The 13177-nt window shown below is 37.2% G+C and overlaps 1 protein-coding gene across 3 annotated transcripts in view; it reads left to right on the forward strand.

Moving 5' to 3' along the window:
• LOC307169361 (semaphorin-3D) overlaps positions 1-13177 on the forward strand; it is a 58828-nt gene that overhangs the window by 21377 nt on the left and 24274 nt on the right. For 2 of the 3 annotated variants that reach the window (XM_079889964.1, XM_079889965.1), the window contains exon 3: positions 2432-2628. The exons of the other annotated variant lie outside the window; for it this stretch is intronic. In XM_079889964.1, the coding sequence (XP_079746090.1) occupies positions 2493-2628 (136 nt within the window). In that variant the 5' untranslated portion in view covers positions 2432-2492. The remainder of the gene's footprint in view (positions 1-2431; positions 2629-13177) is intronic. 3 annotated transcript variants of the gene reach the window in all.

Here is a 13177-nt window from a genome sequence, read left to right on the forward strand (position 1 = left end):
CACATAATAGGTCACGAGTCTCCAAAGAGCCATTAATAATGATTGAAACCATATCCCACTCATTCTATAAAAACTTAAGCCACCGAAGGGACGTTTCAATGCCACATAATTCAAATCTCTCCTGCTCTCCCAACTGAATACATATCTACTAAACCGAGACATAAAGAATACCACAAGTGCTCTAATGATCTAATGAAATATGTGCCTATATTAGTATCCACCAGACCATCACCACCTTGCACAGCTCACACATAGTTGTTGTCGGGCCAGGAATGATATGTTTTCTTTTGCTTTCTCAGGGAGATTAATAAGGTTGGAGTCAACAAACGGAGCTAACAAGAGTCCCTGATCTCTCCTTGAGCACCTGCGCTCACGCCAGCCCTATAAATCCAGTTAAACTGGGAAATGAAGTCCGGCTATTTTATGTCTGATAAACATAGCTGATTTTCACGTTAAAACACATTTCGCGATAAATCTTTCTGCGTACCGAAAAGCGCTTGGTTTCCGTCACTCGAGGAACTTGAATGGAGTTATTATGTCGGAATAACAGCGTAATGAGCTTAGACTTTGAGGTGATGAATGGAGCAATAGAGAAAGCCTATCTTCATTTTGCATATGTTTGAGCTCAAGCCCTTTTTTCGTGTCGAAACCGTCCCCAGGGGTCCCCTCGCGAGTCTAAGTGGCGCAACACACAATACCCTCACGATGGGAAAATGCTTCCCCTGAGCACCAACACAAAAAGTGCTGCTCTTTCAATGAGCTCGCCAATTGTTGAACTTTCTATACTGTGCGTCGTATGAAACGGACAAATGAAATCCATTCCACTGGACTGAACTCTTGCGTGTCCTGTGACAGTGGCTAGCGGTTCGCGTTTACAGGAGGAAGCCGCTCGAGTGTTTCTAGGTTGCGCATGCGATCTGTTTATGTAGGGTGACCTCTGAAAGGAAAGGGAATAAAGATCAGGGCAGCTGATTAGCCATGGGAACTTTTCTCGAGACAATGCTCCGGTTTCCTTCTCGGCGCGAGGCTTGTTCTCGCGCAGTCGTGTGAGCTCGGCACGCCGCTCACGCGCTCTGGAGGGTTTCGGGTTTCCAGTCGGTGCTGAGAATCAGTTTGTTCTTGGGGTAGCATCTGTTGCACCTCCTGGTTTAAGCACTTTTTGACTTGAGGAGAGGTTTGGGTGGTGCTAGTGTTACTTGGGCCGATGTTGCACATTCTGTTTAGAAAAGATGACATCTGCAGGGTTAATGTCTCATTGTGAAAGAATGCCATCTGGAGTTACATCCATACTGAGGCCAAAAAAAAATCAGTTTGATGTGGAAAAATGTTGGGTTTCAAATTGGAAACATCTTTTTTTTTTTTGCATTTAATGTTTACATAATGTTATTTTTATTTAACATTTATATAATTCTATAAATAAATGTTAAATATGTTTTCAAGCCATTGCTTTGCAATTATTTGTGAAATCTGTTAGCAATTGCAGAGTGAAAATTGTTATATTATCCCTGTAAAAAGTGATCAGTTCACTTACTTAAAAAAAATAAGTAAACCCATTGCTTTAAAATTATTAAGTAAATAAACTTAATGCTTAATTGAAAAAATTAAGTTATGCGAACTTGACAATTCCACATTACTTAATTTTTTCGATTAAGCATGAAGTTTATTTACTTAATAATTTTAAGACAACGTGTTTCCTACATTTTTTTAAAGTTAAGTCAACTGATCCCTTTTTACAGTGTATTATAATTTAATATTGATTAGCAACAGATTACAGAAACAAAATAGGTTGTGAATGGCGTTTCATGTTTACAGTATTATTATTTCATTTCGACTTTCATGGTCATTTGGTTGGTTATTTCTCTAGCGAAATTTCAAAAAGGTGATGTTATTTAATATATAATAATATAACAGCGACATCAGACACCACTGTAAATAACTGTTTATTTTTAATAAGGATTAAAATATACAATTATTCTCCAAAATAGTAGTCCATTATGAATTATTATAGATCATTTATAGACACTTAAAATTCAAAAATTACATTTTTGACATTTTTTTTAGCTAGAAATAGCTTTTCATTTAATTGTAAATATATTTTATATTTAATTCATATATTATATATTTATTTAATTCATATATTATATTATATTATATTATATTATATTATATTATATTATATTATATTATATTATATTATATTATATTATAATGTTCTATAATATAGAACTAGTCTGAATATATAAAATAGTCTTAATATAAACACTTATTATAGGCATACCGTAGTGATTCAGAATAAGACAAAAACATGTTTTGGAAGATGGATTCATTATGTACTCGCTCATTATATACATTTTGAAAAAAAAAAAAAGTTAAATTGTGTTCCTTTAATTTCAACGCACATGCTCATATCACATGCTTGTTATTTCTCCAGCACTACGAAGGTGATGTGACATTGAAGACAGCCTGTACTGTCAGACAACAGGAACCTGGAGATGAGGATTGTGGGATTGTGGAGGACTGGGCAATACAGTCCCCTGCTGGTCTTTCTGCTCCACTCGCTGTTGCCACTTATACGGTCCAGTAATGCTGGAAACCAGAATAAACCACGACTACAGCTCACTCATACAGGTCAGAACTCACACTCGTACACACTGACACTCAAAAACTAAATCTGATGTTCACTTTCATAGAGAGAGTCAAAAGGCAGCAAAAAATGGTGAAATCATGTCTACAACACTGATAGTTACGGCCTTTGCTGTGGCAGTCTGAAATCTTCAGGTTAATCTTCTCTCTGAAGTCTTCAATGAAGAGCGCTAGTGGACAGAGATCAAGCTGCCTTTCCTTCTTTCCATTTGTCCGTGAGGACATCAGCAGGGTCAGGCAGCTTTAACAGACACAATGCAACTGAGGAAGAGAGCACTTAACCTCTGCTTCCTGAAAATGTACAGAGTTAATTTTTTATTTTATTTTTTTGCTTTGTTTCTGTTAAAATTTAATTTAATAATATCACATAATATTGCACTAACTATCTTAAATATCATTATGTAGTAATGAGAACAGCGATGACAGCAATGTGATTTATTTTTAGCAATATTTATTCAAATATGCAATTATTCTCCTACATAATTATAGATGAATGATTTGTTAAACCTAAAATGTATATATGTAAAATGTAAAATATTTTAATGAAAATTATAAAAAATAATAATTTTTAAATATCAATAATTAAATATTCCATTTTGTAGATATATTTTTGTATTTTGTATTTAATGTAGTAGCCTATTACTTAAAGGGATAGTTCACCCAAAAATGAAAATGCTGTCATCATTTACTCTCCCTCAAGTTGTTCCAAACCTGTATGACTTTCTTTCTTCTGCTAAACACAAAAAAATATATTTTGAAGAAAGTCGGTAACCAAATGTCTGATGGACCCCATTGACTTCCATAGTAGGAAAAAAAAATACTATGGAAGTCAATGGGGACCAGCAACTGTTTAATTACCACCTTCTTTAAAATATCTTCTTTTGTGTTCAGCAGAAGAAAGAAAGTCATACAGGTTTGGAACAACTTGAGGGAGAGTAAATGATGACAGCATTTTCATTTTTGGGTGAACTATTCCTTTAAAGTATTACTTAAAGTTCATTATTTATATATAAAAAAAAATATATATATATATATATATAAAAAAAAAAATATATATATATATATATATATATATATATATATATTAATCATATATTAATATGTTCAGCTATATTAAAATATTAAATGAATATCAGAAATATCTGAAATAAAAATTTACTGCATGTGATAATCTGACGCTTTTTCATCTGACGCTCCCCATTTTTACCTTAGTAAAATACAATTTGAATCATTTTTTTTTTTTTTAAATGCAATAAATACATTTAATAAATCTTTAATGGGCTAAATCTTATTAAAAGATATGGCTACTTTTTATTTCAATATTCCACTTTAGACATACTAACTATAAGTAACGTTGCAACTTCACGTCAACTAACTCTCATTAATTTGCAACTTCATGTCAACTAACTCTCATTAATTAGGTTAGGTGTTAAGGTCCTTACACACTGAGTCTGGAATTTTTGCTTGCATTTTTTCATATTCGTCATCCTAAAAATTCGTCACACACAGAAACCTTGCACACTGAGTCTCATGCGTATTAGTTAATCCGTTGCTAAAAAAATTCAAAGAACAATACAGAATGTCTTCAAAGAATACTCAAAGAATATTAAAAAAATACAGAGTCTTAGAGCAGTGAGGATGATTCTGTTGTCCTCTCTCTTCTTAAAAAGAGAAAAGGAAAGAGGAGATATTGGGTCCATCCAACAATCCTGAGATTGCGTAGAGATGAAGGAGAGTTCCACCTCCTTATCAAGGAGCTGCGGGATTATCCCGAGCGATTCAAGCTTACTTCAGGATGTCAGTGGCTCAGTTTGATGCTTTGTTAGCAAGACTGGAGCCACATATTAAAAAGAAGACCACTAATTTCCGTGAACCAATTGATCCTGAACAGTTCTGGGTTTGGGTGTGCGCTTGTATGGTGGCTCTGAATTGTCAAAACACCTCCCAAAATGCTTTCTACGGATGCGAAAAACGCAGAAAATTGAACCCCATCCGAATTCTTTTATGACAGACGAAAGTTTCGGAGGCAGTGTGTAAACGTGATTGACACAACATGAGGTCGTATTTATTTTTTAACATGCTAAATTTTCAGACGAGAAGGGTTCGGGTTAGAAGGTTCGGGTTAGTAGAATAAGTTGACTTATACATGCAAAGTTACTTATAGTCAGTTGAATGTCTGATGGGGTCTGGCCATCAAAGTTTCAGCAGATATTAAGCTAATACTCTAATGAGATGTAAGTGACATGTTGTTGCAAAGTTACTTATAGTTAGTAGAATGTCTAAAGTGGACCATCAAAATAGAGTCCAACCAGATATTACCCAACAAAACTCAATTTACAACTAACTAACCTCCCCTGGCAAAACCACATTATCACTTATAAGGACGTAATCTATGGGCCACATTAGCAAAACGTCCAGCCACCCAGCGATACGTCAGCGGACTGCTCTGCGACTGTCTGTCTGGACACCCACGCCACACAGTCGCATCCCTGAGCCATCTCCCATTATCAGCGCGTCCCAGCCGGGTCTGTCTCTGACCCCTCAGAACCTCCCGGGACCTGCGGGACTCGGCGGCTTCCTCACAGGAAGGTACTGTATACAGTGGCGTCGGGCAGCGTGATGTACCTCCAGCAATAATGTGCTTCCCATTATCTCCAGGGCTGTTAATAGAAGACTCCAAACGTGCAGATGATCTCAGGGGCGCCGTCTGTTTACGAGCGCGGGCGGCGGACGTACAATGGTTGGCAGAGAGACGTAAAAGCCAGACGTTATTCATTAATAGAGAAGAGTGACTTGTTTGGCTTGCAGGTATCTCAAGACTGATTTGAAAGCCACACTAAAGAAGACAGGAAATGAGATCAAGTAAACAAAGAAGTCTTTTGAAATAGCTGAATATGACGGTTTTATGAAGAAGTCAAACACAAGCTATTGAGGTATTGAGCTGTTGAGCTATTGATGGTTCTAATTTTTTTTTTTGGTGATAAAATCACATACATGCTACCAACCGAACTTCACTCTGCCGAAAAATGTACAGTAGTGTGATTACGCTAAAAAAGACTTGTTTGGTGGAAAAAACTACATTTAAAGGAGAACTTGGTAACTTTTTTAACTTAATAAAACTGTCTAGAATTCATTTGGATGGTTAAACAACCTGTTCTGGTGATACTGGTGACTTTCCCCGCTCCCCCCAGCGTTCCCAGGCGGAAAACCAACCTTGCAACTTGGGGACTACCGTCCCGACAAGATAGCGGTAGACATAGCTCCACACGATACAGTTGGCTTGCTCCGATCAAAACAAACGCACATGAGCAGCGGTAGAGAGGGGGAGGAGGCCGCCGCAAGTGAGCTTTTTACGACCGTGTTGTGAAATATACGCCCCCCCACAGCTGTAGGGGGAGCTCGTTGGGAAAACATGCGACAACAAAAGGGAAAATCAGCGAAGAAGTGACTAGAGTTCGCTAGAGTTGCCGAGTTCTCCTTTAAGTGGTTGCAGTGAGTTGCTTTTTTTCTGCGGTTTGATTTTTCCTCCAGAACGTATAGTTTTGGGGCTCCAACACCCCTAAAACACCTCTTCAACATACAAATTCAGCAGAGAATTCGCCCATCCCCACCAGGGAGAAAATCGCATTGGGCTACTTTTGATTGGCTGTTGGGCTACTTTTGTTGTGCAGACCTGGCAACCCTGATCATAGTTCATCCACCTACAGTATTATACCAACCCTGTACTGTGTCATACAGGCAAATAAATAAATTAATCTATTTTTTTTTTAAAAACTGGTTGTAAAATCTGCACAACTGTACTGACACCAAACAGTAGCTAATGTGTCCCATTATGCTAATTCTAATGGGTAACATCTAGTAGCTAATTTGAATCAGTCAAATGGACCGTTCGATTTGAACCAATGAACTAGACAAGTGTGTTTGATTATCACCTCATTTTTGCTCTGCTATAAAGTTGCGTGTGCAATAGTGTGATGCTAGCATTTGGTCATGATGATGCTAATGATGGAAAACGTAGCTTGATACTGAAAAATCAGTGGTTGTTCTTTTTTTATATGACTGAAAAATGTGTAGTGGAATCTAATTTGCTCATTTGCTTAAGTGTGAAGTGTAGTTCTGATCTCCTCGTGTTTTATTGAAAAGCAGCTATCGTACTTTCCCCTTAAAATGACTTGGTTCATTATTTTTGAATTGAGTCAACTTCCTCGCGTTTAAACTGCTTGTTTAACCTCTGAAGATGAAGTTCTTCTGGCAGAAACACATACAATTGATTTTCCAGTATCCGCTGACTTTCCCACTGGTGTTTACTAGTAAAACTCCCGCAAATTTGGGGATTTCTTTCTGACAGATGGGTGGATTAAAACCAAAAGAAACATTCCTGGCATTTGAGACTGGCTCAATGTCTCAGTTTCTCCACGACAGGAAGGGTTTTTTGCTTCACACCCACTGTCATTTTGACAGCTTCGCTTCATAGTGTGTGTAACGGAAAGATTTGAGAGGAATATTATCAAAACACTGGACACACAATGAAGATTCATCAACATAAACCTGGGAAACAGATTTTTCCGTAATCTGAAATACTAATTTATATGATTAAAATGAGTCTATACTCCATTACTACATAATTGAGATCATGTGACCAACTGTGTCTTGCAGTTTGACCTTATAAACAAAATAATGTCCAACACAAGTCATATTGGTTGTATAAGAAGATTCATAATGGAATTACATAGTCCATGTTTTTATTTGAAATTTTCAAGGCTTTTTGACTGGTTCACAGTGGCGTATTTCAAAGAGAACCACTAAATTAAGCTGGGTTATTTTCACAATAGCCCTCAGAGGGCAAATCTTAGTAAGACGGTAAAACATTTTTATTACAGTCTCTGTCATCGCAAAAATACAGCACTTTGGCTCTCGGAATGTGACCTGTGGGATGTAGTTCCTGATAGCTGACTCAGTGCTGCGTCACAGTGATGACCCCTGCCTGTGCAAATCCTTTGAATCCATGGCAAAAAAGGTGCAGGAGATAAGCACAGCAGATGACTCGGGGTCCCGGGCTCTGGCGGGGGATAATGACACTATCGGGACATTAACACTGAGCAGAGCCAGGGAGAAGAATGCTGCTAATTAGAGGAAGGAAAGGTGAAGACGATGAAGCTTCTCAGAGTAAACCAAAGATTTGGAGAAAAGATCAAATTTAGTGAGATAATGAGAATATTTAGAGAAAAGATTAGCCATAAACTAAAATATACTCAAATGTAATTTCTATTTGAACTTATATGTCATTTATTATGCAGGGCCGGAGTGGGGCCACTTTTCAGCCCGGGAGTTTCAGGCCCAAGACCGGCCCACTTTTTAAATGGTGGAATTCTAAATTAGCACTTTTTCTAAATTGGATAAATGAAGCAACAGTTCAGCTCTTTCTATTGTGTAGTTTGTATTAATACCATGGGTTAACAAATAATGTAGCCTAAAGGTTAAATAATAATTCACTTAGACTTTAAGCAATTGTGACTTTATTTCACACAATTCTGACTTTATATTTCGCAATTCTGACTTTATAACGCGACTTTATATCACACAATTCTGACTCTATATCTTGCAGTTCTGACTTTATAAGCAATTGCGACTTTATTTCACGCAGTTCTGACTTTATATCTTGCAATTCTGACTTTATAAGAAGCAATTGCGACTTTATTTCACACAATTTTGACTTTATAACACACAATTCTGACTTTATATCTCGCAATTCTGACTTTATATCACGCAATTCTGAGAAATAAAGTCAGAATTGCGAGATGTAAACTCGCAATTGTGAGATAAAAAGTCACAATTATCTTTTAAAATGTTTTATTCTGTGGCGGAAACAAAGCTTCCATACCTCCTGGCCTCTTCCTCCCATCCATCCTCCCTGATGCATACCGTTACGGTAGGGCCGGCCCAGCTATCGGTAGGTGCTGGCGGTGCTGCGGTAGCCTACCTGAGAAAACGTTTTGGAAAAGACGGGCTATGGACCCAACCAACTCTATAGGAGGGGAGGGGAGAACTCTATCACATGGTACAACCCATGCAGAGGCTGCGCGCTGCGCTGTCAGAATGCGAAATGTGTGTAGCCTAATGTAACTAACGTGACACTGAAATGTGAAAAAAAAAAAAATAAATTCCTCGACCGGCCCAAAAGTGAAGCGGCCCACCGGGAATTCTCCCGATTCTCCAGATTACCCACTCCGGGCCTGTTATTATGTCATGTAGTACATTTAAAATATATCCACTTTAAATATAATATTGAATAACACTACAGTTAAAATGATCAAGTACTTTGCATGTGTTTTATGTTAGTCAACACATTAACATAAGTGTACTTCTTTAAAGCATGACAAAAGATTATTAAAGCAATGATTTAATAGTAAAACTTTTAATTTGACAAAGTGCACTTTTCAAGTGTACTTTAGTGTTAAACATAGTCAAGAAAGTGCACTCTTTTTAAGTACCATTTAATGGCCTTTTTCGTTAATATTATATTGTCTAGTACATACTTTTAATACTTACTTTTCCACAAGGGTAACTCCTCTAGTTTTTTACCGCCAGCCCTAATACGCTAATATGCACAACATGCTAAGTATGTTAAGTACAGCGTGTATGAAGGGCACTGAACAAGCTGTCGCATCTGCATTTGCTTACTTGCAAAGTATGACTTAGATAACTTGGAACTGATTTCTTCTTGTGCACGAATCTGGAAGTCGGTCACTCTTCGCTCTTTCTCTATAACCTTCAAAAATATATTTATTATTCATTCATATCTACGCTTAGAGCAACATTTCATTTCAGTTGTGTCTCCTGTTGAAGTGTCCTGACCTCATTCTTTATAATGCAAGACAAAACGTCCACCCAAACCCTAAACATCATGGTCAATCTGCTGAATTTTTCTAATCATACTTTCTCAGACCAGAACACAGCAACCTTGTGGCAATTTATCAATGCCAAAGCCATTCCACTCTCATCTAAAGCAGTTTAAGTTGCAGAACGATGATAGATAATGATAGTGTGTCTTGAGCGAAGCAGCAGGGGCTTCGGTTTGGTTCAGGTCATTGACAGGACTTGGGTTGCCTCACTTGACTTGATTATCTCCCACAAACTGCACTTAAGCAAATACGTCCATGTGCGTGTCCATGTGTGTTTGCGAGCGCACTTTCAACACCTCCAGCCCAGGATTGAAGCAATTAAACATGCACCCCGTGGCCCTTTAGGGAGATGACATCGTTCAGAGCGTGATGAAGAAAACAACTCCTGGGCCGAATGTAAAGCAGCGGAGACCTCTCATCAGCGCTGGACGTCTGTAGAGGCACACTCTCCCCCTAGAGAGAGGAATTTAGTCCACGCTCTTCCTAAATAGGCAGCGAACTCAAAAACATGTAGGTCACAACCACAGAAACCTCCAGTGGGATGTGCTGGTCATCAGAAGACCATTATTCTTAGTTTATGTTTTCCTTCAGGGTTCTTCAACACACAATGAATTGGAAGTCATTGTTTATCATTCTGTAGACAACACATTTTACTCTTATTAGAAAACAAAAGAAAATTATGTTATTTACTCACCCTCGTGTCATCTAGACCAACTTTACAGGCATCTGATAAATGGTGTACCTCAAGGCTATAGCTTAGGTCCTATTGCATTTTAGCTTTGAAGGAATAGTTTACCCCAAAAATTTAAAATCTGACATATTTTTCTCACCCTCATATCATTTTAAACATTTTTTTAAACATTTTCTGTGGAACACACACACACACACAAAAAAAATGTAATCTTTATACAGCTATAGAGAAAAAGAATCTTCATGTAACAATCACATGAATAACAAATTAAGTTTTGTTGTGTTCCTCACACAAAGCTGTCACATGATTCCAGCAGACTCACTATTCCTTGGTCTTAGATTCTTAATCTTGAGATTCTTGTTGAATCTAATGTTATTTCACAGTGCTTAGCTGACTGTGGTTGACACAAAGTTTGCAAAAGTTCACCGATCTGAGGTTTGGCACCAACAGTGAGTTTGAGGAAGTACAACAACCTCCTAATCTTTGCTGCAAAGTCTCACAAAGCCTGTAAAAACAAATGTAAGGACACAAATGAAAAATTAGCATCTAAACCCGCCTTGGAAGATTAATCACCATCTGTGGGATATTTTACAGACCAGACTTACATAGTACAGTGTTTCCTAAGACAAAGACATGAGGATGCCCTCAAATCCACTGAGAAATGTGATATATATATATAATCTGGTATATAGATAGATAGATAGATAGATAGATAGATAGATAGATAGATAGATAGATAGATAGATAGATAGATAGATAGATAGATAGATAGATAGATAGATAGATATGGTTTAACTCTGGGACATCTGTGTCGTATATCACAATGTTTACATGGAGGGAATTAAATACTAACAAAGTTAGTAAAAGCTGACAGAAGGTCTGTATTTATAGGCAGTTAATGGCTTGCTCTGGTCTGTTTGAAACATACAATAATGGTGTTTAGTTACAAATTTGTTCTCGTTTGCTGGTTTAAAGTGCATCAGTCAGTTTAAAGGCTTTTTAGAAAGACCTAATAAACAGGGACAAACAATTGCACAGACTTTAATGAAACTAAATAACTGAGTCTGGCGAAACGAAAACCTCTTTAAAGTCCCAAGACAGTGACTTTACTCCATGAAAAAGGTTTTTTAAACCAATTCCTGCAAAGACATCCATTATTTGCCATTTGAATGTAAACCTAAAGCTGATAAATGAACAAGATGCCTTTGGTTTCCCATTCAGTCTTTTACACTGCTTCTGCTAATGCGGGTGACCCAGAACACAACTTACAGCCGGCGCTTGTGGGTCATTCGAATGACTAGCTGTCACTGACCCACAGGAAAAAAAAGAAGTCAGTTTAAATGGAGTCAGTCTATGTCTTCCATCACCACAAAAAGCTTTTCTGGACAGTTTGAAAAAAGACAAATGGGAAAAGACAGGGAAATGGATGAATGTGGGAGATAAATGAGGTGGTATATTGATGTTAACACTTCTCCCACTCTCAGAGCGAGTGTCAGTTTCATGAATCGCAGCAAATGCAACTGTATATTTTTCAATGACTGATGAGATTTCTTATTTAGAGAGGAAATATTGGCTCTTAGTTGACTTTTTGAGTTTTTTGTTGAAGACTCTGTAAAGTCAAAATAAAAGCCACAAAAAGATTTTGAATTTAATTCAAGACTATTTTCCTAAAAGTATATTAAAAGTTCAAGCATGCCTTGATTTATACACTACTTAAATGTAATTTCTCTTCAGAAGTAGTGCTGTTTGCCTTAGGAACAGATCAACAGTGCACACTAGAGGCCTGACGCCAATTTTCTCCAGACCTGTTTATACAGGAGGAAACATAATGACAAGAAGAACATTCACACCTTGAATGTTTCTTGTCTTCGTCCTAAACAAACAGTTGGAAAACGATGAGACTTCGATGCATCCAGGCATTGATAAACAGAAGAGGATGTAGGTCAGCCACCTGATATAAAGACAAAACAAACATCGCCGTCATTCTCACAGTTATAGCACACATACACTTGTGAATTCCCATTGACTTCTATTGCTTATATCATAATCATTTCAGGCTTCGGGGATTGTCCAAGGACTTTTTGGACAGGTTTACTATATTTGTGTGGTCACTTTGGCTCTCACAACTGTGGCAAAATAAAAATAAATTCATCATCATTACTGTCTCTTAAAATACAGAATTGTCAGGAGAGAGATTTTATACAGCTCTTGGGGGAACTGTTAATGTTTTATTAGTTATCATTAGGCGCTCGCCCCGCAGCCTTTGTCTTGCCAGTTCTGTTTTATTGCAAGTCGTTTTGACAAATCCAAACCAGATTCATTCAATCCAGTTTCGTTCTTAAGATAAACGTTTTGATTGCCCTAAAGACTTCAGAAAACTACGATAATCAAATCTCCAGTGATTCTAATGGTATTACACTTTTATCGGTGGTTTATAATAACGGTTGAAAGTCTAGTCTTGTAGTATTGATTTTCATCAGTAATTGAGTTTTCAGTCAAAACCTGATCTTTATCTAGGAAACTGACTCTTAATGTTCTTTTTAGCAGAACTGTTGACTGCAGTTTTACAGACGGGTCACTTAAAGTTCATAATGCTTTCCTGACCTTCTTAAAATCTCAATCAAACTGTTTCCTTTCTCCTCTTAATCGAACCTCTTATCTCTAAATATCTTGCTAGGCAAGCTATGTATTCTGTTGCATTATCTTAACTTGTACTCTCCACAAACTCAAGAAACTCATCTTAATGTCCCGAAATCCATTTCTGCCTATGCTTTACTCTCTACAAATCAAATTTCACTGCACTTAGTGCACAAACAAATCTTCTATACCTACACATAAGTTGAATGTTTGAGAAAATGTTTGCATTGTAGCTTGTTCTATAAAAGCGTAAAGATTACGATCTGCATGATATGGTTGGTGTGTGAAATTCTGATTTGTGGAG

Source organism: Squalius cephalus (assembly GCF_949319135.1).
Source record: "Squalius cephalus genome assembly, chromosome: 13".
Taxonomy (NCBI): domain Eukaryota; kingdom Metazoa; phylum Chordata; class Actinopteri; order Cypriniformes; family Leuciscidae; genus Squalius; species Squalius cephalus.